Source organism: Muntiacus reevesi, chromosome 1 (genome assembly GCF_963930625.1).
Source record: "Muntiacus reevesi chromosome 1, mMunRee1.1, whole genome shotgun sequence".
Lineage (NCBI taxonomy): Eukaryota > Metazoa > Chordata > Mammalia > Artiodactyla > Cervidae > Muntiacus > Muntiacus reevesi.
Window position 1 is genome coordinate 66372910 of NC_089249.1, and position 27944 is coordinate 66400853.

The 27944-nt window shown below is 40.3% G+C and overlaps 1 protein-coding gene and 1 long non-coding RNA gene across 5 annotated transcripts in view; one reads left to right on the forward strand and one right to left on the reverse strand.

The window, feature by feature from the left end:
* The window catches only part of LOC136176303 (uncharacterized), a 36981-nt gene extending 15405 nt beyond the window's left edge, over positions 1–21576 (reverse strand). Inside the window, exons 1-3 of one of the 4 annotated variants that reach the window (XR_010664571.1) lie at positions 21451–21576; positions 20406–20460; positions 19512–19591 (exon numbers count right to left, since the gene is read on the reverse strand). This is a non-coding gene — a long non-coding RNA (uncharacterized lncRNA). Of the gene's footprint in view, positions 1–19511; positions 19592–20405; positions 20461–21431 lie in introns of all 4 variants that reach the window. The other 3 variants (XR_010664570.1, XR_010664574.1, XR_010664572.1) reach the window with 3 other exon arrangements.
* A 43-nt stretch (positions 21577–21619) lies between these two features.
* The window catches only part of TMCO1 (transmembrane and coiled-coil domains 1), a 71975-nt gene continuing 65650 nt past the window's right edge, over positions 21620–27944 (forward strand). Inside the window, exons 1-2 of the mRNA XM_065946503.1 lie at positions 21620–21832; positions 22248–22325. Coding sequence (XP_065802575.1) covers positions 21763–21832; positions 22248–22325 — 148 coding nt within the window. The 5' untranslated portion in view covers positions 21620–21762. The remainder of the gene's footprint in view (positions 21833–22247; positions 22326–27944) is intronic.

A 27944-nucleotide genomic window follows, 5' to 3' on the forward strand; every position in this document is an offset into this window, starting at 1 on the left:
CATTCTCTGCCATAAGGGTGGTGTCATCTGCATATCTGAGACTATTGATATTTCTCCCAGCAGTCTTGATTCCAGCTTGTGCTTCTTCCAGCCCAGCGTTTCTCATGATGGACTCTGCATATAAGTTAAATAAGCAGGGTGACAATATACAGCCTTGACGTACTCCTTTTCCTCTTTGGAACCAGTCTGTTGTTCCATGTCCAGTTCTAACTGTTGCTTCCTGACCGGCATACAGGTTTCTCAAGAGGCAGGTCAGGTGGTCTGGTATTCCCATCTTTCAGAATTTTCCACAGTTTATTGTGATCTACATAGTCGAAGGCTTTGGCATAGTCAATAAAGCAGAAATAGACGTTTTTCTGGAACTCTCTTGCTTTTTCGATGACCCAGCGGATATTGGCAATTTGATCTCTGGTTCCTCTGCCTTTTCTAAAACCAATTTGAACATCTGGAAGTTCTCGGTTCACGTATTGCTGAAGCCTGGCTTGGAGAGTTTTGAGCATTACTTTACTAGCATGTGAGATGAGTGTAATCTGTTGCTTCACCACCAACCAATCAAAAAAAAAAAAGTCACAAACCCTGCAGCCCTCACCCCAAATGTTGCCCCCTGTTTCTGGGGACCAGTGATGATCATCCTGTTAGGTCTCCTGTTTGGCCCCTGTCTATTTCATCTCTGAGGGGAGCCAACAGTTTCAAACTAAATTGCTGTTATTACAAGGGTGAAAGCTGGTTTCAGATGTGGAACACCCCAACTTAGATCTAGTAGAGAGAGACTTCTGCTCTGCTAGCAAGGCCTACACCCATGCACAGCAGGAAGAAGTTACAGAAGAAAGAGACCTCTGCCCCAATTCCCAAGAAGTATCTTGAGTATGCAGTCTCTCAGGGGGGAGTTGTTAGGGGAAGCACACTGATTGAAACTGCCTATCCTGGCCAGCCACGGGGCAGAGCCGTTCTCCTGGGTTCCCTCACCCTCCTGCTCTCCACCCGGGTGCCCTTTCCCAATAAAATCTCTTGCTTTGTCAGCACATATGTCTCCTCAGACAATTCATTTCCGAGTGTTAGACAAGAGCCCAGTTTCAGGCCCTGGAAGGGGTCCCACTTCCTACAACAAACCAACTGTCAAAATCAAAGCACAGTAACACAAACTCCAACAAAATGAGGTATGCCTGTTTCAAATGAAAGAAAAATACTCAACGTAAAAGTTGTGAGTTGACTTTTGTTCAGAGACTTTACAGAGAACTATTGCCCAGGAGATAGCCTGTCAGTAATTCTGAGGGGACTGCTCCAAAGACATGGGGGAGGAGCCATTATATATATGATTTGGGGGGGCTGGGAAATAAATACATGTTGACAAACATATTTTGGGTAAAAGATGACTGCTAATTACAAAGAACAGATATCTCAAGTTAATAGTTTTGATGCTTTTCTGTGTATGGGAAGTTTCAAGAATTGAGGGTCATTCAAATTCTTCCTTAAATATGGATCTTAGTTATCTACAGGCCCAAAGCAGAAAATGTTTTATGCTGTTTCCCTCACCCCATTCCGAATCCCCTTCAAACAGTGTACAGATGGCGGGCAACCTCAGTGAGTTGCAACTTATCCCTTTCATAAATGGGGTGATGAGCCACAATCTTTGTTTGCTTTGTTTATACTTACAAGTCTTGGATTGCTGCCTTGGGGGGCAAATGACTTCATTTTGAACCTTTTTAACTTGATGCTATATTGCATAGTCAAAATTTGCTTTCAAAGTAGAATTTAAATGTTCTCACCACACACATGCACACAAAAGATAGGTGAGGTGATGGTTGTGTTAACTATCTAGATGAAGGGAATCATTCAAAATGTGTATATGTATCAAATTACAACACTGTACACTTTAAATATCTTAATGATTTCATTTGTCAATGATACCTCAAAAAAAGTGAAAGTTTTTTGAAAAGTAAAATATCTTTCAAAAATGACCCTCTGGGGACACAGCAGCAAACTTGGGCAGGTATTCCTTTTCCAGTCTAGCTGTAAAAATGCCATAGTAGAAAGAAGGATGTTGATAGGTTCCAGAACCTTACATAACTGCTGTAAGAAAAGCCTAGGGGAGAAAAAATAGTGTTATCAGTTCTCGGAGAGGAAGAAATGAGTCTGAGTATGTAAGAGGGCCAGGGTCATGAAAGTAGATATTCCAGACAAGAATCTAATTGTGATTTTCTTTCCTTCTCACACTGTTTACTCAAAATGGTGCCCTAAAAGTTGATCTGAATAATTTTATCACATAATGCCGAATTCCTTTCAATGCTGTTGTACAATTTTGCATTGCCATCAGCAAGAGTATTTGATAATTCACAGCCATGCTAATAGAGTGTTGCCAAATTCTTAGATTTCTGATGGATGACATTTGAGAAATGGTGTTCAATACTGTTTTAAACTTTCTCTTATTGTAAGCATGATTATCCTTGCATTTGTTTAAAAAATATTGTTTTTAATGAACTGTGTATTGTGATTTTTGTCCATTTTCCTGTCATGGTTTGGCTCTCATTTGCTCAGTTTTTTATTTAAATCAACACTTTGTCTGAGGTACAGCTGCAATTATTTTCTTTCAGTTTTCATTTGTCTTTTGCTATGTCTGTAACACTTTTTGCCATGCAAAAACAATTTTTTTTAATCCTTAAGTACTTAAATGTATCACTCTTTTAACTATCATTTCTTCTGATTTGGCTAAATAATTAAGAACAGATTTCTCCTCTCTAGTTTAAAAGAAATTCATCTCGGTTTCTTCTATATGTTTTCACGTTTTTTGATTTTAGATCTCAAACCTATTTTGCTAATAATGCTTTCAAGTCTTTTATAGTCTTATTGATTTTCTATCTACTTGTATCAAACTATAATTGTAGACTTATCTATTTTTCTTTTCTGGTCCGTCAGCTTTTATTTCATGTATTCTGAAGCTCTGACAAGTGCATATACATTGAAGATTATGTCTTTATGTCGAAATGACCTTTTTATTATTATGAAATGTCTTCTTTACCCCTGGTAATATCCTTGTCCTAAAGTTTACTTTGTCTCATATTAATACAGTTCAGCTTTCTTAAGAGTAATGTTAGCATATTTTTTAACATGAATTTAAGGATATATTATATTCTTCCATATATATATTTGTGTTAATATATTTCATTGGTTCTTTTTTTAAGCGAGTATGAAAATCTCTGCCTTCCTATTTTAATGTTTAGATCATTTATATTTAGTGTAATTTTCCATGTGGAAAGGTTTAAATCTAACATTTTACTATTTTGTATTTTTCTGATGTGTTCACTATCTCCTCTTTTTGTCTTTTCCTTTTTTAAAATCAACTTTTAAATTCTATTTAATTTCCATTCTGGCTTATTACCTGCATTTTTGTATTAGTTTTTTAGTGGTTGATCTGGAGTTTACAACTGCATCTTTAACCTATACTCTATTTTCAAATACTATTATGGTGGTGGTGGTTTAGAAGCTACGTTGTGTCTGACTCTTGCGACCCCATGGACTGTAGCCCACCAGGCTCCTCTGTCCATGGGATTGTCCAGGCAAGAATACTGGAGTGGACTGCCATTTCCTTCTCCAGGGGATCTTCCCAACCCAGGTATCGAGCCTGGGTCTCCTGCCATTGCAGGCAGATTCTGCACCAACTGAGCTATGAGGGAAGCCCCAATACTATATGATAAAATGTTAAAATCATACAAGAGTATACTTACATTTCTCCCATACTTCCTTTGTTGCTGTTATTGTCATACATTTCACTTTTATAAAAGTTATTAAGTTCATGCTACTATTGTTGTTCAGTTGCCAAGTCATGTACCACTATTTGTGTCCCCATGGACTGCAGCATATCAGGGCTTCCTGTCCCTCACTATCTCCCAGAGTTTGCCCAAGTTCATGTCCACTGAGTCAGTGATGTTATCGAACCATCTCATCCTCTGTCACTCTCTTCTTGTGCCTTCAATCTTTCTCAGCATCAAGGTCTTTTTCAATGAGTTGGCTCTTCACATAATGTGGCCAAAGTATTGGAGCTTCAGCATCAGTCCTTCCAATGAATATTCAGGGTTGATTTTCTTTAGGATTGAATGGTTTGATCTTCTTAACTTCCAAGGGACTCTCAAGAGTCTTCTCCAGCACTACAGTTTGAAGCCATCAATTCTTTGGTGCTCAGCCTTCTTTATGGTACAACTCTCATATTTATACATATGAGAGACCATAGCTTTCACTATGCAGACCTCTGTCAGCAAAGTGATATCTATGCTTTTTAATATGCTGTCTAGGTGTGTCACAGCTTTCCTTCCAAGAAGCAGTTCAGTTCAGTTGCTCATTTGTGTCCGACTCTTTGTGACCCCATGGACTGCAGCATGCCAGGCCTCCCCGTCCATCATCAACGACCAGAGTCTACTCAAACTCATGGCCATTGAGTCAGTGATGCCATCCAACCATCTCATCCTCTGCCATTGCCTTCTCCTTCAACCTTCAATCTTTCCCAGCATCAGGGTCTTTTCCAATGAGTCAGCTCTTTGCACCAGGTGGCCAAAGTACTGCAGTTTCAGCTTCAGCATCAGTCCTTCCAATGAATATTCCGAACTGATTTCCTTTAGGATGGAGGGTTGGATCTCCTTGCACTCCAAGGGACTCTCAAGAGTCTCCTCCAACACCACAGTTCAAAAGCATCAATTCTTCAGCACTCAACTTTCTTTATAGTCCAACTCTCACATCCATATACTGGAAAAACCATAGCCTTGACTAGACGGACCTTTGTTGGCAAAGTAATGTCTCTGTTTTTTACTATGCCATCTGGGTTGGTCATAACTGTTCTTCCAAGGAGCAAGCATCTTTTAATTTCATGGCTGCACTCACCATCTGCAGTGATTTTGCAGCCCAAAAGTATGAAGTCTGTCTCTATTTCCATTGTTTCTCCATCTATTTCCCATGAAATGATGGGACTAGATGCCATGATCTTAGTTTTATGAATGCTGAGCTTTAAGCCAACTTTTTCACTCTCCTCTTTCATTTTCATCAAGAGGCTCTTTTTAGTTCTTCTTCACTTATGATGCCATAAGGGTGGTGTCATCTGCATATGTAAGGTTATTGATATTTCTCCTGGCAGTCTTGATTCCAGCTTGTGCTTCTTCCAGCCCAGTGCTTCTCACGATGTATTCTGCATATAAGTTAAATAAGCAGGGTGACAATATACAGCCTTGACATACTCCTTTTCCTATTTGGAACCAGTCTGTTGTTCCATGTCCAGTTCTAACTGTTGCTTCCTGACCTACATAAAGATTTACTGGGTGGCAGTTCAGGTGGCCTGGTAATGCCATCTCTTGAAGAATTTTCCAGTTTGTTGTGACCCATACAGTCAAAGGCTTTGGCATAGTCAATTAAGCAAAAGTAGATGTTTTTCTGGAACTCTATTACTTTTTTGATGATCCAGCGGATGTTGGTAATTTGATCCTCTGCTTCTTCTAAATCTAGCTTGAACATCTGAAAGTTCACAATTCACATACTGCTGAAGCCTAGCTTGGAGAATTTTGAGCATTACTTGGCTAGCATGTGAGATGAGTGCAATTGTGTGGGAGTTTGAGCATTCTTTGACATTGCCTTTCTTTGGAACTAGAATGAAAACTGACCTTTTCCAGTCCTGTGGCCACTGCTGAATTGTCCAAATTTGCTGGCATATTCAGTGCAGCACTTTCACAGCACCATCTTTTAGGATTTTAAATAGCTCAACTGGAATTCCATCACCTCCACTAACTTTTTTTATAGTGGAGCAAGCACCTTCTAGCTTCATGGCTGCAGTCACCATCCGCAGTGATTTTGGAGCCGAAGAAGAGAAAATCTGTCACTGCTCTATTTATGAAAGTCAGTATATTTACTGGGTTTACTATTACTGCCACCTTCATTCCTTTGTATAAACCCAGCTTTCAATCTTGTATCATCTCCCTTCAGCCTGGAGTAATACTTCTTTTACTGTAGTACAATATATTAGTGACCATTTATCTCAGACTTTTCTAAAAATATCTTTATCTTACCTTAATTTTGAAGAATATTTTTGTAACAGGAAGAATCAGTTATTTTCAGCATATTAAAAATATTCTATCATCTGACTTGGTTAGGTTCTAATGAGAAAGTTGCTGTCATTTTATTTTTGTTTCTTTGTGTATAATATGTGTATTTTTGTTCCTCTTATTGCTTTTCGATTTTCTCTTTTATCAGTGCTTTTCAGCAATGCAATTGTAATGTGCCTTGATGTGCCTTTTTCTTTAACTTATCCTATTTGGCATTAGTTGAGATTCTTGGATTTAGGGAGGTAGTTAACAACATATAAAACAGTGTTATATCTGAATTGCAAGAAGCTAGGAAAGACTGTATATGCCAAAAAGAGACATGTAAGATATAGGAAAAAGACCACAAATCAAACTCATAGAAATGAAATACACAGCATAAAAGTGACAGTATATTAGGTATTATAGAAGACTGATTAGTGAATTTAAAGCACTAGAAAACATCCCAAATGAAACACAGAGAAGAGTCTACCACAAACTACCTTACATTTGTGAGAAGCAAAAGTTGACCTTATTGAATAAAAATGAGATGAGCTACAATGTAATGAAAGATGTGAGAACGATTCTACAAAGGGAATGGAATAAGGGTGTAGCAAATGAGATTAAAAAGATTGCAAAGAGCATACAAGACCAAGCTGAGTTTATAAAAGAAGATTTTTATGGATACATTTTCCCATCTGCCACACTAGAAACACCAAAATAATTTTTGTCAATTCTCCTTTCTCTATTCCCTAAGCCATGCTAAGTTAGTCCCATGAATAACCTTCCTGGTTTCTAGTAGTCATCATTCTTTTCACTGACACCCTAGATCTGGCTCTTTTTTGTTTGTCTAGATGTCAGTATGGTCTTCGAATTAATCTGCCTTCCATTCTGAATTGTGTTGCCAAATTCTTTCTCCTAAGGCACCAGTTTGATCATATCACTTTTTTTTTTTTTTGCTCTAAAATCTTCAAAGGTTCTGCTGTCTTCTGAATAAACATTTGGACTATGTTTCACCTGCAATTCAAAGTCCTACTTATTTCTCTAGCTTTTTATAAGTCTTATGGTATACCTGTACTAAATTATCTGGAAATAATTCTAACTAACTTTCATTTTATTGCCTCTTACTTTGTCATTAATGAAAACATTTACTGAGAACATTCAATGTTTTATTTTTGAAAATACATATTTATTTATTTACTAATGGTTGTCCCAGGTCTCAGTTGCAGCACACTGGATCTTCGATCTTGTTGCAGCATGCACGATCTTTTAGTTGTAGCATTTGAACTCTTAGTTGCAACATGTGGGATATAGTTCCCTGACTAGGGATTGAATCTGGGCCCCCTGTGTTGGGAGCATGGAATCTTAGCTACTGGACCACCAGGGAAGTCCCTACAATGTAACATTAATCTAAATTCCAGGGATAAAGTCACTTTCTTTCAACCTAGTTTCATGGAAATCTGATCAATTTCATACAAATCCATATAATGAAGTTTCTGAACTTTCAAACTTGAAGATCAGACCTAGATAAAAGTAAAATCACTATGGTACATTCATTTAGGAAGTTTTATGTGAAATAGCCAACTGGCCTCTATGTTGAAAACATTATGGAATGAATTATTTGCATGAGATTCAAGAGAGAACCGTGAGACAGAAAAATGTATGAGAATCACATTGAAATGAATGAAAAAGTTCTAATTTGTCCCATACAGAACAATTTCCCTCTGTCTGGGAAAGGATGAATGACCTACACCACAAGAATGGAAAGTTAAAATTTCCCTGTGCTTTGGTGGAATGCTTTTGTGTGTAGAATATGTATTTCATCTCTTTGACAAATATTTTTGTGTATCTACTAATATGCACTATACTAAATGCATAGGTGAATGAGATCCTAAAAATGGCCTGGAGTCAGAGAAATGAAGCTATGAACATTAATAGCATTGTTTATGGTATTTATGTTTCTCCGTGAATAAAACCCATGACTTTTTGGCAGCAAAGTGAATTACTAAGGTGGGTATGAGTCTAAGTCGTGAGTGCGAGTGAATTATTGGCCAACAGTCTATTATAGGAATACTGAGTAAGCGTGACAATGTGTATTCGTAAACGGAAATGTCACCTCATATTTTAGCCTTCTATTAAGACGGCCCAAACTCACACATCAGAAAAGGAATGTGATTAGTCTAGGTATTCAAGCATTTTCAAAGGCCTCTTCTAATTCTCAGAATTATAGAAGTTTATCGTCAAAACTGAATTTTTTGTATTTTCCTCTTAAAAGGCTACCCAGACACTCTATGCCAACCTTGTCAAAATAAAGGTTGAAATTCTGAGACTGGACTTCCTTTGTGGTTCAGTGGTTAGGAACCCACTTGCCAATGCAGGGAACCCAGGTTTGAGCCATGGTCTGGGAAGATCCCACATGCTGTGGGGCAAGTAAGCCGGTGCACCACAACTGCTGAGGCAGTGTGCCCGGAGCCCAAGCTCATATCAGGAGCAGATACGTGGAGAACAGAGAGGCTACCTACTCCAGTATCCTGGCCTGAAGAATTCCATGGACTGTATGATCCATGGGGTCGCAAAGAGTCAGACACGACTGAGTGACTTTCACTTCCCTAGGTCTCGGTATAGCTAGAAATGCCTCTGGTACAAACCTCAGAATTCTTAGAACCTTAGAATCCTTGTTTACCCCATTTTATTTAATTCTAAGAATTAACATTTCATCCTTCAAAACTCTCTTGGATTTTTCTCTTTCTTGTCAGTTTCTGCTGATTACTACTCAATTTAGTCCAGGGCATCCTCACTTGAAAAACTGCATCATGATAATAACCTGATAGTTGGTTTTACTGACTGCAACTCTCCTGCAAATAAATCTATCCTATGTAAAGTTGGCAGACCAATCTTAAAAAGAAACAGAGATTATTTTGCAAAATTCCCATCCAAACTCAAGATATTTTGGTGTCTTTCCACTATCACAGCTCTTTTACACTTGAGATATCTAAATGCTCAGGCAAAAGTATGGCAGTCAATCAGAGGGTACTTGAAGCCACATGAGAAATGTGAAATTTTTCTAGAGTATCATTTTTGCTTGATAGCAATAATTTAAAAGATTACTCCCCCCTCCTTTTCTTCAACAGTATCAAGCAGATATAGAGTTAAATACAAAAAGAAAAAATACTTTTAAGCTCAGATGCAGAGAATTAGATTTACTATTATTCTTGGCTTCTGATACATTCTCAGCAATCGTTCATTCAAGGCCCTCATGTTTTCATTCATTCTGTCAACTACAAATTGGCACTTACCAAGAGCATCACTAATGCCTGAACAACAAGGCATTTGCCATCTGCCTCTACCGAGATCGAACCCCATGCTGCTATAGCTGTTGACCTTCAACAACCCCTGAGGGAGTTTAGGATGGAATGAGGCACTTTGTGCTCCAGGGAATCTGGTGGGACAGGTCTTTAGATAGTTGGATGTTTTTAGGAACAGATTTTATGATCTCAATCCTTGCATCTGCTCATTACTAGAGAAGCACTAAATCCCTTCAGGGTGACATCAGACCCTCATGACTAACAAAAAACCTCTTGTAAATTGAGTGCTTCATGGTATTGAACTCCCCCTTCACCACAAACTTATATATTGTCTTTCCCCCACTGCTGCTTTGGAGCAGTCTCTCAGAGCTATCTGTGATGCTGCCTCCCAGGCGGCAGTCCTCTTTTTGCCCCAAATAAATCTTAACTCATAACTCTCAAGTTGTACTTTTTAGTTGACAATTCTTTCATTTAAAATAATACAACAGGACTTTCTTGGTGGTCCAGTGATTAGGAATCCACCTACCAATGCAGGGGCCTGGGTTTAATCCCTGGTCCAGGAAATTTCCACTTGCTGAGAGGCAATTAAGCCTCTGTACTACAACTAGTGAAGTCTGCGTACCACAGAACCTGTGCTCCACAACAAGAGAGGCCACCACACTGAGAAGCCCGCTGCAACTAGGGAGCAGCCCTGCTCAATGCAATGAGAATGCCCATGCACAGCAATGAAGGCCCAGTGTAGCCAAAAAGTAATTAAAAAAAAAAACCATGAAATTACCAACGTGAAAACTAGAACATGAATTTACATTTACATTCACCTCTCTGACCCTCCATTGCATCATCCAGCCTCTTCCTATTCAAAGTACCACTATCTAAATCATCATTCTCCAAGATGGCAGAGTAGGAGGACATGTACTTATCTCCTCCTGTGAGAACACCAAAATCACAATTAGCTGTTGAACATTCAGTGACAGGACGACTCTGGAACAAACCAAAAAATCATGTGATGTGAATCTCGCTCAGTCATGTCTGAATCTTTGAAACCTCATGGAGTATACGGAATTCTCCACACCAGAATACTGGAGTGGGTAGCCATTCCCTTCTCCAGGGGATCTGCCCAAACTAGGGATCAAACCCAGGTCTCCTGCATTGCAGGCGGATTCTTCACCAGCTGAGCCACAAGGGAAAACCAAGAATACTGGAGTGGGCAGCCATTCCCTTCTCCAGGGGCTCGTTCCAACCCAGGAATCGAACCAGGGTCTCCTGCACTGTTGGGGATTCTTTACCAACTGAGCTATCAGTGAAGCCACCCACCCCCTCAAAAAAAAGTCCAAAGACAAAGAAGAAGCCGCAGTGAGATGGTAGGAGGGGTACAACCATGATAAAATCAAATCTCATACCTGCAAGGTGGGTGACCCACAAACTGGAGAACAGTAATACCAAAGAAGTTCTCCAACTATTGTGAAGGTTCTGAACCCCACAGCAGGCTTCCCAGGCTGGGGATCCAACAAAGGGACTGCGAATCCCCAGGGAATCTGACCTCGAAGGCCAGTGGAATTTGATTATAGGACTTCCACGGGACTGGGAAAAACAGAGACTCCACTCTTAGAGGGCACAAACAAAATCTTGTACACACCAGACCCAGAAGAAATGAGCAGTTATCCCCCAGGAGACTGAACTAAAATTATCTGCTAGTGTTGAACCATTTCCTGTGGAGGCATGGATCAGCAAAGGCCGACCACAGGGACACAGGAACTGGGAGCACCTGTCTGGGAACGTCCCAGTTGGACGTTCCTCTTGGAGGTTGCCATTAATCCTACCTTAGATCCCTGGGCAAAGTAGGACGTCAAGAAACACCTGGAGTAACTGGCAAATTTGGCCTTGGAGTACAGAATGAAGCAGGGCAAAGGCTAATAGAGTTTTGCCAAGAGAACGCACTGGTCATAGCAAACACCCTCTTCCAACAGCACAAGAGAAGACTCTACACATGGACATCACCAGATGGTCAACACCAAAATCAGATTGATTATATTCTTCTCAGCCAAAGGTGGAGAAGCTCTATACAGTCAGCAAAAACAAGACCGGGAGCTAACTATGGCTCAGATCATGAACTCCTTATTGACAAATTAAGACTTAAATTGAAGAAAGTAGGGAAAACCACTAGACCATTCAGGTATGACCTAAATCAAATCCATTATGACTATACGGTGGGAGTGAGAAATAGATTTAAGGGACTATATCGAGTAGACAGAGTGCCTGATGAGCTATAGACGGAGGTTCGTGACATTGTACAGGAGACAGGGATCAAGACCATTCCGATGGAAAAGGAATGCAAAATGGCAAAATGGTTGTCTGAGGAGGCCTTACAAGTAGTTCTGAAAAGAAGAGAAATAAAAAGCAAAGGAGAAAAGGAAAGATATTCCCATCTGAATGCAGAGTTCCAAAGAATAGCAAGGAGAGATAAGAAAGCCTTCCTCAGCGATCAATGCAAAGAAATAGAGGAAAACAACAGAATGGGAAAGACTAGAGATCTCTTCAAGAAAATTAGATACTAAGGGAACATTTCATGCAAAGATGGGTTCAATAAAGGGCAGAAATGGTATGCACCTAACAGAAGCAGAAGATATTAAGAAGAGGTGGCAAGAATACACAGAAGAGCTATAAAAAAAGGATCTTCACGACCCAGATAATCACAATGGTGTGATCACTCACCTAGAGCCAGACATCCTGGAATGTGAAGTCAAGTGGGCCTTAGAAAGCATCACTACGAACAAAGCTAGTGGAGGTGATGGAATTCCAGTTGAGCTATTTCAAATCCTGAAAGATGATGCTGTGAACGTGCTGCGCTCAATATGCCAGCAAATTTGGAAAGCTCAGCAGTGGCCACAGGACTGGAAAAGGTCAGTTTTCATTCCAATCCCAAAGAAAGGCAATGTCAAAGAATGCTGAAACTACTGCACAATTGCACTCATCTCACACACTAGTAAAGTAATGCTCAAAATTCTCCAAGCCAGGCTTCAGCAATACGTGAACCGTGAACTTCCAGATGTTCAAGCTGATTTTAGAAAGGCAGAGGAACCAGAGATCAAATTGCCAACATCCACTGAATCATCGAAAAAGCAAGAGAGCTCCAGAAAAACATCTATTTCTGCTTTATCGACTATGCCAAAGCCTTTGATTGTGTGGATCACAATAAACTGTGGAAAATTCTGAAAGAGATGGGAATACCAGACCACCTGACCTGCCTCTCGAGAAACCTACATGCAGGTCAGGAAGCCACTTAGAACTGGACATGGAACAACAGACTGGTTCCAAAGAGGAAAAGGAGTATGTCAAGGGTGTATATTGTCACCCTGTTTAATGTATATGCAGACTACATCATGAGAAACTGATGGGCTGGATGAAGCACAAGCTGGAATCAAGATTGCCGGGAGAAATATCAATAACAGATATGCAGATGACACCACCACCTTTATGGCAGAAAGTGAAGATGAACTAAAAAAGCCTCTTGATGAAAGTGAAAGAGGAGAGTGAAAAAGTTGGCTTAAAGCTCAACATTCATAAAACTAAGATCATGGCATCTGGTCCCATCACTTCATGGGAATAGATGGGGAAACAGTGGAAATAGTGTCAAGCTTTATTTTTGGGGGCTGCAAAATCACTGCAGATGGTGACTGCAGCCATAAAATTAAAAGACGCTTACTCCTTGGAAGGAAAATTATGACCAACCTAGATAGCATATTTAAAAGCAGAGACATTACTTTGCCAACAAAGGTCCGTCTAGTCAAGGCTATGGTTTTTCCAGTGGTCATGTATGGATGTGAGAGTTGGACTGTGAAGGAAGCTGAGCGCCGAAGAACTGATGCTTTTGAACTGTGGTGTTGGAGAAGACTCTTGAGAGTCCCTTGGACTGCAAGGATATCCAACCAGTCCATCCTACAGGACATCAGTCCTGGGTGTTCATTGGAAGGACTGATGCTGAAGCTGAAACTTCAGTACTTTGCCCACCTAATACGAAGAGTTTACTCACTGGAAAAGACCCTGATGCTGGGAGGGATTGGGGGCAGGAGGAGAAGGGGACGACAGAGGATGAGATGACTGGATGGTATCAATGACTCGATGGACATGAGTTTGAGTAAACTCCGAGAGTTGGTGATGGACAGGGAGTCCTGGCGTGCCGCGGTTCATGGGGTTACAACGAGTCAGACAGGACTGGGGGACTGAACTGACTGAGACCCCTGGGCTGGGTTGCCTCAGGCCAAACAACTACCAGGGAGGGCATAAGACCCCACCCATCAAGCAGATAATTGGATTAAAGCTTAACTGAGGAAAGCCCTACCCACCAGAGCAAGATCTAGTTTTTCCCACCACCAGTCCCTCCCATCAGGAAGCTTACACCAGCCTCTTAGCCTTCTCCATCAGAGGGCAGAGAGAAGAAGCAAGAACCACAGTCCCACAAAAATCACATTACAGGAAGTCAATGAGGATGAAAGAGCAGAAAGTTATGCCCCAGATGACGGGACAAGATAAAACCCCAGGGAAACAATTAAACAACTAAAAAACAACCAAATTCAGGATCTCAGGAAAATAGAGGTGAATAAGAATAATACACTAGAAGGAATAAATAGAATTACTGAGGCAGAAGGCTGGATAAACAACCTCGAGGACAGAATGGTGGAAATCACTGCTGCAGAATAGAATAGAGAAAAGAATAAGAAATGAAGACACCCTGAGAGAGCTCTGGGAACAACATTAAATGCACCAACATTCACAATATAGCGGTCCCAGAAGGTGAAGAGAGAGAGAAAGGACTTGAGAAAATATTTGAAGAGATAATAGATGAAAATTTCCCTGACATGGGAAAGGAAATAGTCAACCGAGTTGCGGAAGCAAAAAGAGTCACAGGCAGGAAAAACCCAAAGAGGAACACAGCAGGACACACAGTAATCAAACTGACAAAAAGACAAAGATAAAATACTAAAAGCAACAAGGGAAAAGTGAGAAATAACATACCAGGGAACTCCCACCAGGCTATCAGCTAATTTCTCAACAGAAATTCTATAAGCCAGAGGGAATGGCATGAGACATTTAAACCAATTAAAGGGAAGAATCTACAACCAAGACTACTATATCCAGTGAGACTCTCCTTCAGATTTGATGGAGAAATCAAAAGCTTTTCAGACAAGCAAAAGTTAAGAGAATTTAGCACCACCAAACCAGCTTTACAACAAATGATAAAGGAACTTCTCTAGGCAGGAAACACAAAAGAAGAAAAAGGAAAAGACCTACAGAAAATAAGCCCAAAACAATTAAGAAAATGGTAATAGGATCATACATATAGAAAATTACCTCAAGTGTAAATGGATTAAATGCACAAACCAAAAGAGACTGGCTGGGAAGATATAGAGTGTATATTAGATACACGTGTGTGCATGCTAAGTCACTTCAGTCATGTTCTACTCTTTGCAACCCTACAGACTGTAGCCCACCAGGCTCCTCTGTCCATGGGATTTTCCAGGCAAGAATACTGGAGTGGATTGCTATGCTCTCCTCTAGGGGATCATCTTAATTCAGGGATCAAACCCACTTCTCTTATGTCTCTTACACTGGCAGGCAGGTTCTTCACCACTAGCACCACCTGGGAAGCCCCAGTAGTTAAATGTGCCTGTATGCAATTCCACTAACCACATCACTTGCTTGACCCCCAAATTGTATTACATACATTGTTTTATACTGTTAGGTTAACATGTTCCCATTACGGCTCACAATGCAATGATCTTTTTTGTCTACTGACTGTGAAAACTGATAAATATTTTTTACTATTGTGATTACATAACTATTACTCACTTAATACCATTGTAGCATGATTGGTCAATAGAAAAATAATAGAGCTCTATATCATCAAAACAACTATTTAATAGAAAAACCTGTAATCACTTTTTAAAATCTCGATGCATATCTTAGTTATCTTGGAATTTTTTGAAAAATATAAACGCCCAGGTATTGTTTTATTTTCTCCAGAGCTCCAGATGTTTCTAATGAGCAGTCATGTTTAAAAACAACTGTACTATATGATGATCTTTTACTTTATCTAGGTTGTTTCAGTTTTTCTATTTCATATTCAGTGCTCCCATTTCAATTAGTTTGTTTTCCAATTTCTCCTTCTCCTTTTTTTTTTTTTGTATGTCCTTTCTCAAGGCTTTATCCAGCATAGTAGCTTGATATATACATGTGAAGTTGCTCAGTCGTGTCCAACTCTTTGCAACCCTGTGGACTGTAACCCACCAGGCTCCTCCGTCCATGGGATTCTCCAGGCAAGAATACTGGAGTGGGTTGCCATTTCCTTCTCCAGGGGATCTTCTGGACCCAGGGATTGAACCCAGGTCTCCTGCATTGCAGGCAGACACTTTAACCTCTGAGCCATATATAGATATATATATTTTGTATATATAAAAATAATTGTATATATATATATTTTGTATATATATTTTCAGTTCAGTTCAGTGACTCAGTCATGTGACTCTTTGCAAATCCGTGGACTGTAGCACATACATATAATATGTATAATATATATATTTTAGAGAACTTATGAAATTTTGCCTAATTGAAACATTTATGACATTTTGATTCCACTTATTTGACTTAGTATGAATAGAATGCTAGATTTCTAATTAAAAAAATATGTAACTGTATAGCACAGGGAACTCTAGTAAAGATCTTGTAATAACCTATAATGGAAAATAATCTCAAAAATACATGTGTATATGTATAAGCTTGCCGTGCACCTGAAACACTGTTAAGGCAACTATACTTAAAGACATGTATACATTAAAGACAATCATTTTCCTGCTTTTTTATTATCACCTATGTATATGTACATACACATATATATTCCTAAATACTGTTGGGTGGGGAACTTAGAAGTTATTAACATTATAAAGTCTACATCATGCTGTATGTAATTCTTACATTCTTTTCACTCAATATTGTATTGATAGGATTAATTGAGGCATGCTTGTGTACATGCTCAATTGCTTCAGTTGTGTCTGACTCTTTGTAACCCTATATATATATAACCCTGTCAGGTTCCTCTGTCCATGGGATTCTCCAGGCAAGAATATTGGATGGGTTGCCATACCCTCCTCCAGAGGATCTTCCTGACCCAGGAATCAAACCTGCGTCTCCTGCATTGCAGATTTTTTACTTACTGAGCCAACTGGAAAGCCCATTATTAAGGACTATAACTGTAGTATTGTATGATCTAGAGTATATATCCTAATTTATCTATCCTCTACTTGTATATGGGCATTTCGGTTGTTTTTAGGTTTTGATATTAAAGAGAATGCTCATATGAACAATCTCGTATATATCCTGTTCAAGTTTCTTTTGGGTATATACCTAGGAGCAAAATGGTAGGTCATGAGGTACGCAAATGTTTATCTCTACAGGGTAATGACAAACTTTTGAAGGGGGCTGTACCAATTTACATTCCCACAAGGATCAAAAGATTCTGCTGATCCATATCCTCTAGATATGGTCTAAGTTAACAAAATCTTTTAAAATTCATGGTACCATATGCACAATATCAAGCCTACCTTCTTAACTGTGTCTCAAGGTACAGTTCCCCCTTCATGGATAACAGCTTTGACATGTTGAAGAGGCTTGCATAAGTCTATGAAGCTATGAGCCATGCCATGCAGGGAAGAGGAAATGAGGACCATCCCAACGCTCTTGCCGTGAGAACCCCACTGACAGTAAGAAAAGGCAAAAAGATACAACCCTGGAGCAATTAACAACAGCTCCAGAAAGAATGAAGGGCTGAAAAAACAAAAGTCAAAACCACAAAACAACTGGGCTGAAGTGCATACAACACTCAGTTGTGGATGTGTCTGGTGGTGATAGTAAATTCCAATGCTATAAAGAACAATACTGCATAGGAACCTGCAATGTTAGGTCCATGAATCAAGGTAAATTGGAATGGTCAAGCAGGAGATGACAAGACTGAACACTGACATCTCAGGAATCAATAAAGTAAAATGGATGGGAATGGGCAAATTTAATTCAGATGATCACTATGTATACTACTATGGGTAAGAATCCGTTAGAAGGAATGGAGTAACCCTCTTACTCAACAAGAGTCCAATTCATTCATATTGCTGAACAACAATCAGCCACCACATTCATCTTCAGAACTTTTCATCTTCCCAAACTGAAATTCTGTGCCTATTAAACAGTAACTCTTCTATCTCCTCTTCCCAGGCCTGATCATCCACCATTCTACTTCCTATGTCTATGGATTCACTACTCTAAGTACCTCATAGTGGAATCACACAGTATTTATCCTTTTGTAACTGGCTTATTTCACTCAGCATAATGTCTTCAAGGCTCATCTATGTTGTAGCATGTATTAGAATGTCCTTTTTAAGACTTAATAATTATATATATATATATATATATATATATATATATAAGGAAAGTGTAAGTATATATGTAAGTATAAGGTAAGAAGAGAAAACTGGAGTTTGGGTGAAAGAACTGCATAGATTCAGTTTGGAATATCCACATGAAAATGCCTAGTTGGCAGTTAGATGCTAGGTCTGAGAATCAGAAAAAAAATTTCAGCTACCAGTGGATAGATGGTAACTGAAGCTAATGAAGAAAGCAAGGTCACCAGGAAAATGAATAGAATGAGAAAAAGCTAGTCCAAGGATTATGTGCTAGGTGGTTTAATAAGAACCAAGAGTAACAGTTAACACTTACTGTGACTTTCTATGAGCCAAGTACCATTTTAAATACTTTACTCACATAATTAAAAAAAAAAACCCTTAGACTTAGGTGCTATTATCATTATGTCACTTAAGGAAACTAAGGGACAGTGCAGTGAAATAATTTGCCTAAAAGTGCACATCTACTTGAGTGGTGAAGCTAAGACTTGAAGACAGGTAGCCTGACTCCAGAACTTTGCCGCTAACCTTATATAAACCTTATAGTATTCTGGAAAGTAGATATTTTTACCTCCATTTCACATATTAAAAAAGAAAAAAAATGAGGCTCAGAGAAATTAAATTCCCTTCCAAAATAATAGAGGCTGCATGAAGTAGGGTTACAATTTAAACCTAAAGGCCATATTCTTTCATACCTCAGCTGAGAGAAGGGATTTGATTTCTCTCATAATCTTTTACAATGCTAAGCCTGGTAATAAATATAACTGTTACTACTAGTAATGTGAGAACACTGAAGTTCAGCTCCCGCTTACCTTGCACAGAAAGTTACTCAAGGTTGTACCACAACATAAAAAAGTATAAACTAAGGCAGAAGATGTGGGTCTAGGAAATAATGACTCCTATCCTAGAGAAGAGTGAGAGGAAGTCCCAAGACATAAGCCTTGTAATAGTCATAAAAATTAGAGCAGGACAGTGACTTTTTGGAGTGGTCTTCAGGGACAAAACTTTAAAACTTAAAAATTAGTACAACTGAGTGCTTAAAGACATGATAAAGCAATCTGGTAGCATGCAATAAAGACGTCATTGAATTGCCTCTAGCACTATTCTTCAGCAAGAGGGTCACAGCATTGCCCTAGAGAGGGCTTCTCAGGTGGCGCTGGTGGTAAAGAATCCACCCACCGATGCAGTAGACATAAAAGACAAGAGTTCAGTCCCTTGGTCAGGAAGATACCCTGAAGAAGGGAATGGCAACACACTTCAGTATTCTTGCCTGGAGAATTCCATGGACAGGGGAGTCTGTCAGGCTCCTATGTATCCACTGGATCGCTAAGAGCTGGATATGACTCAGCAACTAACACACACAGAGAAGGAAATGTTATCCTAACAGTAGACAGTTTTGTAGTAAGTATTAACTGAGGAATAATTTAAATGCCTTTTATTACATTTTAACACCTCTGGATGAGATGCATCTTACAATCATGGTTTTATTATTTTCTTTCGTAGTAGTACATAAATTAATAGCATGTTGGATTTGATCAAATGCACATGCCTCAGTTTTATATGTTTTATAATATACTCTAATTTAATCTTCATAATGGTTTCATGTAGTTGATGCTATTACTATTTTACAGGTAAGGAAATCCAGGCTCAAAGATGTTAACATGTTCAAGGACTGCTGTCAATTAAATGGAAAAACAAGTACTACAAACCAGGTATAGAGAATTCCCTGGCGATTCAGTGATTAGGACTCAGTGCTTTCACTGCCGGGCCCCAGATTCGATCAGCAAGTCTTGTGGCATGATGGCAAAAAAAGAAAAAAAAAAAAAAAAACAGACAAAGGAAATCAAGAGAGAAAAACAAGTCTAACTTCAAAGGTCATGCTCTGTTGTACCTCAACATTTACCATGGGTAATACAAAGCTGAATAAAAACCATTCAAGTTGAATAGTTCAAATGGGATGAAGCTTTTCCAGCTCCTCCAGAAAGAGCCAACCTTGCCCTCTTCCGTGCTCGTAACATTTTATGAACATCTCTGTGGATGTAAAACGCCACTTGCCATGTCAGCAAACACCAAGCCCTCAGCCACTATTCAGCCCTGAGGGAGCTGAGGGAAGAGACAAACAGGCTGCCCACCACCAAGCTGTCAGCCACTGCAATTGACCCCAGTGGTGCACCCTGAGGGGATTCAGGAAGGATACTGGACCTAGATAGTTAAGGTGCATATCAAAAGAAGAACTTCAATAAGCCCAGACTCTAGCTAATCTTCCCATATACGGCTCAATTCATTAACTTGAGATGTCTGGTTTTCCTTTAATTAGCAGTGACCATTCGACTTCCAACCCGGTTTTTGTTGTAAACACTCCTCCTGGCTCGTCCCATACCCCTTTGGAGCAGTCCCTCAGAGCTTCTTGGCTGCCTTTAGGGCTTAAGGCCTCAGAAAGACTTCCGAAGAAAAACTCCCAACTTTAAGGTTGTAAGGTGGTTTTTGTTTTTTTTCAGTCAACACCTTTCTTACATCTTATTATAACATGCAACTTCCAAGGAAGTCAGGAATAGTATCTTAATTACCGTTTCCAATCACCAGTGTCTACCAGTGATACTCACACACGTAGTAGAAGCTCAATGTCCTTAAAAGGAAACAGGATGTCTGCCACTAAGTCTAAAGAGGAGACAAGAAATGCATATATAAGAAATAAAGACCAAATACAGTTGTTACAGGGAAGTTATAAATAAAGTTCATTGGTGTTTAGGAGAAAAGAACACAGAATAGAAAGTACAAGTTAAGGGGAGGTAGTTCCGCCAGCTTCCTGATTTTCATACACACACACAGACATAAATCAGTCTGGAAAAGCTGCAAAGGCTGAAACTAAGTTGCTTAGACAACTTCTTTCTTCAACCAATTCCCTGTATGGCAGGCGGATTCTTTACTTTGTGAGCCACCAGGGATGTCCTTTAATAAGTTACCAGCATTTATAGATTAGAACATTTAAAACTTCACATAACTCAGGATTTGGGGATTTTCTTGAAAAATGGGAGGATATTGGAAACTGGGTGCTCATTCTGCAAGGTAAATTGATTACAAGCATCAATGGTTCCTTTCAGATCAAGTTCGTGCTCCCTTACTCACTGTGGTACCTCCCACCATTTTCTTAAGCCCACCCTGTGTAATGGTGGTTATGGAGTGCATGTATGACCACCCACTAAGACATGCCGCTCACTGCTCTATTACACACCAGGTATTTTCAAGGACTCCTCTAAGCCACTGCTTCAACTCCTTTCATTAACCCCCTCTGACCACCTGCTGAGCCAGGCCCCCGCAGCATTCTGATCACACCTCTATAAAACTTCTAATCACATCGTACGCACAAGTTTCTCCCCTTTGCTAGGATGGGAGTGCCTGGAAGCCAGCGGCCCGGGGCTCATTCATGTTCGCGCCTCCAGCCCCAAACCCATGACCTGGAACCTAAACAGAGTTTAGGTATGTATGTTTGGAAGTCAATTTCTCCACTTTAGGCAAACCGAAACTAAACTATCTACTCGGCCTTAAATGTGGGACTGAGACAGAAACACAGACAAGCAGACGAGTCAAAACACGCACACTCGGGGCGAAAAGAAAGAGCACCCCAGTACCGCAGCTAGCAGACGTTGCCAGAGAAACTCCGACCGCTACAACTAGGTCTCAGGCACTCCAGCTCCAACTCTCGCGAGGTTGGGCTTGAAAGCCAGCCCATCTGCCCCAGAAACTTGCATCGCGGTTTCCGCAGGATTCTCGCGGCAACAGGGCACGCCAGAATGAGCACTTCCGGCGCTGCGCCCAGGAAGCGGAAGTGAGACTTCCTGTCTGTCAGAGTCGGGGTGTTACTCCGCGGTCCTGAAATCTAGGAAAATCGTTTTCGCTTCACTTTCTCTGGCTGTCAAGGGCTTCCCCCGTGGAGAGTGGGAGTGCAGAGTGAAGCGCGAGATGAGCACTATGTTCGCAGACACGCTGCTCATCGTTTTTATCTCCGTGTGCACGGCTCTGCTCGCCGAGGGTGAGAGTAGCTGTTTATTTTTTGGCGTGTGATCAGACCCCGAGGGAAAGGAAGGATCCTAGGCCCGGGGTCCCTCGAGCCTCCAAGGGAGAAGTCACGAGCCTTGCTTCCTTTGGTGGTGGTGGGGATGGGTCTCATGTATTCTACTTCAGGGAATCTTACCTTCAGGACTGGGAGGGAATCCAGTGTGGAATCCATTGCCAGGTTTCTCCGTTCCAGGGTAGATTTCATTTGCGTGTTTGTGGCGACAACTTCGAATCGTTCCATAGTTGTTTTGTTGAACATCAGTTGTTAAGCACTAGTGAATATAAAGCAAAAAATCGAAATCCACTCTTACCTAACAGTAGCCACTAATAAGGGTTGTTGTGACGATTCCAAACATTTCTCTGTTAGCATGCTGCTTTTAATGTTTCAGGTATAACTTGGGTCCTGGTTTACAGGACAGACAAATACAAGAGACTGAAGGCCGAAGTGGAAAAACAGAGTAAAAAATGTAAGTATACCAACATCCTTTAGAAACAAGTCAGGTTTACTGAAGTGCGTGTTCACAGTATTTTAGGAGCACCAACTGTTACAATATTTTATAAGAATACAAAAGTGAATCCGACTTGAAGTCTGTTTAGAAATATAAGACTTTTATGCAAAATATGTACTGCAAACCTCAGCAGAGCAACTCACAGGAGCGGTACTTGTTATGTATTGTGGTAGTTCTAAAGAAGATATCCCGTTCGGTTGTGAGGGGCCACGGAAGCCTTGGAGTCCTTGGGTAGTTAGAATTTGGACAGAGGATGAGATGGGGAAGGATTCCAGGCAAAGAAGATAGCATATGTGCAAAAAATGTGGACATTTTAACAAGTAAGATGTGTTTGGAGAACATCAGGTCATTATGATTGGTGTCAAGGTTAAATAGTGTCTTTAGGGATAAGCCCAATTTTTAGTTGGGTCTGATGGTTGAAGGAATATTTGATAAAAGGGTTAAGGCAAGTCGAATTGTTTTTTGAAATAAGACAGGAATTCCACAGGATACAGCTGAGGGAGCTGCTAGAGTTATAATGTGGATGGTTCCATATAGGCTTGGTCTGATTTTCAGTCTTCTGTCTTATAAAGATTAACTTTCACATCTTTCAGTATTCCATAACTTTTCTGTATGTATTCATAGGAGTTTGAAGTCTTCTTTCTTACAACATGCCATTTCTGATATCCATATAGCAACCATTTGTGTAAATATTGTTGTATAAGTATTTTTTGCCCTTTGTAAAAAAGGAGATTGAGACTCAGAAAGGTTAAATGACATGTTAATGCATCAGAGCAAACAAAGAATTAGAAACCAAACCCAGATCTTTGAAATTACATTTTACAGCTCCTTCACTTATTCAGTGTTGATAATGTACCTCAACATATTTAAAGCCAAACCCATTATCTTTACCTTCACACATGTGATCCTTTTTTAGGATTTCTGTATTTGGAGAATGGTACTTCCTTGCTTCCAATGGTACAAGCCAGAAACTTTGCTATACTTTCTTCATTTGGCTTTCAGGACACCACTTTCTTGGTTTTGCTTTTGTTGATTGGTCATTCTTTTGCAGTTTCCTTGTTGGTTCCTCTTCTTGACCTCTTACTGGGAGTGACCCAATTTTTTTTTTTCCTCTATACTCTTTTTTTTTTAATTGAAGGATAATTGCTTTACAGAATTTTGTTGCTTTCTGTCAAACATCGACATGAATCAGCCATAAGTATACATATATCCCCTCCTGCCCCATCCCACCCCATCCCACCCCTCTAGGTTGATATGAGCTCCTGTTTGAGTTTCCTGAGCCATACAGCAAATTCCCAGTGGCTGTCTATTTTACATATGGTAATGTAAGTTTCCGTGTCATTCTTTCCACATATCTCACCCTCTCCTCCCCTCTCCCCGTGTCCATAAGTCTGTACTCTGTGTCTGTTTCTCCATTAGTGGTCCCTCAGGCATGTCTGACTCTTTCTGACCCCATGGACTGTAACCCACCAGACTCCTCTGTCCATGGGATTTTTCCGGGCAAGAGTACTAGAGTGGGTTGCCATTTCCTTCTCCAGAGGATCTTCCTGACCCAGGTATCGAACCTGGGTCTCCCGCATTGTAGACAGACCCTTTACCATCTGAGCCACCAGTTGCTGCCCTGTAAAAAAGTTCTTCAGTACCATTCTTCTAGATTCTATATATATGTGTTAGAATATGATATTTATCTTTCTCTTTCTGACACACTTCATTCTGTATACTAGATTCTAGTTTCATCCACCTCATCAGAACTGACTCAAATGCATTGCTTTTTATGGCTGAGTAATACTCCATTGTGTGTATGTATCACAACTTCTGTACTGATTCTTTTTTTTTAATTTATTTATTTTAATTGGAGGCTAATTACAATATTGTAGTGGTTTTTGCCATACATTGACATGAAGTCAGTGATGGGTGTACATGTGTCCCCCATCCTGAACCCTCCTCCCACCTCCCTCCCCATCCCATCCCTCAGGGTTGTCCCTGAGCACCCTGAGCACCCCATCTCACGCTTTGAACCTGGACTGGCGATCTGTTTCACATAAGGTAATATACATGTTTCAGTGCTGTTCTCTCAACTCATCCCACCCTCACCTTCTCCGACAGAGCCGAAAAGTCTGTCTATTTTGCTGTCTTGCATATAGGGTCATTGTTACCATCTTTCTAAATTCCATATATATGCGGTAATATACAGTTTTGGTTTTTTCTTCCTGACTTCCTTCACTCTATATAATAAGCTCCAGACTCATCCACCTCATTAATAACTGATTCAAATGTGTTCTTTTTAATAACTGAGTAATATTTCATTGTGTATGTGTACCACACCTTTCTTATCCATTCATCTGCCAGTGGACATTTAGGTTGCTTCCATATCCTAGCTGTTGTAAACAGTGCTGTGATGAACATTGGGGTACATGTGTCTCTTTCAATTCTGGCTTCCTCGGTGTGTATGCCCAGCAGTGGGATTGTTGGGTCGTCTGGTCAAGGCTATGGTTTTTCCAGTAGTCATGTATGGATGTGAGAGTTGGACTATAAAGAAAGCTGAGCACAGAAGAATTGATGCTTTTGAACTGTGGTGTTGGAGAAGACTCTTGAGAGTCCCTTGGACTGCAAGGAGATCCAGCCATCCATCCTAAAGGAGATCAGTCCTGAGTGTTCATTGGAAGGACTGATGTTGAAGCTGAAACTCCAATCTTTTGGCCACCTGATGCGAAGAGCTGGCTCATTTGAAAAGACCCTGATGTTGGGAAAGATTGAAGGCAGGAGGAGAAGGGGACGACAGAGGATGAGATGGTTGGATGGCATCTCCAACTCAATGGACATGAGTTTGGGTAGATTCTGGGAGTTGGTGGTAGACAGGGAGGTCTGGCGTGCTGCGGTTCATGGGGTCGCAAAGAGTCGGACACGACTGAGCAACTGAACTGAACTGATGGCAGTTCTATTTCTAGTTTTTAAGGAATCTCCACACTGTTCTCCATAGTGGCTGTACTAGTTTGCATTCCCACCACCAGTGTCAGGGGGTTCGCTTTTCTCTGCACCCTCTCCAGCATTTATCGTTTGTAGACTTTTTGATAGCGGCCATCCTGACCAGCGTGTGTACTCTTTTAATAAACTCGCTTATGTGCTCTATTTGCCATTGACCTCCAGATGGATGTCCTTAGTCTTTTATCCTTAATGCAAGATTCAGATATCCAATTATCAACTTGCTAATTCTACTGGAAGGTCTAATAATCATTCTCAAACCTAACCTGTCCAAATTGAACTCTTGTTCCTCACTTCTAAGCCTATTATGTATGTAACCTTCACAATCTTGGTCAGTGGTAACACTGTCCCTCCAGGTGTTCAGGACATAATCCTCCTGTTGTTATCTTTAATTTTTCTCTCACGACCACATCCAGTACTGTTGGCCTGCCTTCAGATATATCCACAGTCTGATGACTACATCATCTCCACTGCTAACTACCAGAGTCTAAGCTGCCATCATTCTTTGCAGAATTATTATAATAGCGTTCAAATGTTCCTGTTTCCCTGTAGTCTATTCCCAAGAGAGCAACCAGAATAATCCTTTTTTATAGAATATCAGTTCATGTCTCTCCTCTACTCATAACTCTGTGATGGTGTCCGATTTCACTCAGAGGAAAAAACCAGGAAGTTTTTAGAGGTCCCAAGTTACAGATCTGAGCTTCTTTCCCTCTCACTCACTGTGTTCCACCCTCACTGACCTGTTGCTGTTCCTCCTACACGTCAGCCTCACTCCTATGTCAAGACCTTTCTAATGACTGTGCCCAGTACCTAGGATGTTCTTCCCTATCAAATCTGCTTACCTAACCCTCATGTGTGCTTAGTCGCTGAATCATGTCCAACTGTTAGCAACCCCATGGACTGTAGCCCGCCAGGCTCCTCTGTCCATGGGGATTCTCCAGGCAAGAATACTGGAGTGGGTTGCCATGCCCTCCTCCAGGGGATCTTCCCAACCCAGGGATCGAACCCAGGTCTTCCACATTGCAGGTGGATTCTTTACCAGCTGAGCCACCAGGGAAACCCAAGAATACTGGACTGGGTAGCCTATCCCCTCTCCAGGCAATCGTCCTGACCCAGGAATTGAACTGGAGTCTTCTGCATTGCAGGCAGATTATTTGCCAGCTGAGGTTCCAGGGAAGCCTATATCTTCATATCTTCTTTAAATCTTTGTAGCTCACCTCAGTGAGTCTTAACTTGGCCACCCTATTTAAAACTGCTCTACCACTGCTACTCCTCATCTCCTTTATCCTGCTCTGTTTTGTTTTGAGTCATCTGCTAGAATGACACTTCACTGGAGCAGGGTGCTTTTTTTTGTTTGTTTTTAATCGTTTTTGTGTACTGATTTATCCTATACACCTAGAACAGTGGTTGACACATGCTCAATGTCTAATAAATGTTGATTCAGATACTTTCTTCTGTCACACTGTATGTGCAGTCCATTGTCAAGACCTGATACTTTATTGTCCCCTTGAATTGTTTTCAGTCTTTCCACATCTCTTCATTTCCACCACCATCACCCAGTCTAAATTTCTATCAAGTTTCATTTAGTCTACTGTGACAGCCTCCTCATTGATCTACCTGCTGCTGCTCAAATGTCCCTCCATACAGAAACACCTGGAGTAATTTTTCAAAACACAAATCTGATTATGTTACTTTTCCTTCTTAAAACACTCAATATTTTCCCATTCCTTTGAGGACAAAGGTGTGGCCTCCAAAGTCCAGCATGGTCATATGCCTCCCTGTCTCCTCTCTGACCACATCTGTATCATGTTTTTCCCTACTCTTCCTCTAGCCATCGTCTGAATGAATTTTGCTTTTTCCTACTATGCAGTTGTGCTTTTGTACTACTTTTTCCTTTGGGATAATTTTCCTTTCTCATTTTGTATAATGAACTCCTACTCATTCTTCAGATCTCAAAGCCTTTATTTAGTCTCCCCTATCATGATTCCTAATTTATACAGCTACTTCTCCTTAGAGAACCTGTCATAATTATAATTTTATCTGTGTATGATTATTATTGTTTGAATAATGTCCTCTCCCCAACTAAACTATAATTTCTATGAGAGCAAAGGCCATTGTATCTCTAGTACTTACCACAGTGCCTGACATAGATTTGATACTGATAGCTTACGGTGAACAATGTTGGATTTGTGATCTCTGAAGAAGATTTAGCTTTGGGACCAGGGACCAGGCTTGATCACTCAAGAGCTTTTGTGTAGGAGTTTTATTAAAGTATAAAAGGGACAGAGAAAGCTTCAGACACAGACATCAGAAGAGGGATGGAGAGTGCCCCCACTCACTACCAGCCTTATCAAGGCCTTCTATACTTCTACCAGACCCACTCCCACAACATACATCTTAAATTAACAAGATTAGATCTAACAATAGAAAGGTCTTACAAGACCCACTCCACAATATACATCTTAAGATAACAAGGTTAGTCAGAAGGTTCTTGTTAAGGAGAAACATGTCCTCCTTGTTATATTGACTAAGACAAAGCAATGTAGAAAAAAATGTTTGCCCTTTTCTCCTCCTTGAGAACCCTGGGCCTCTTCC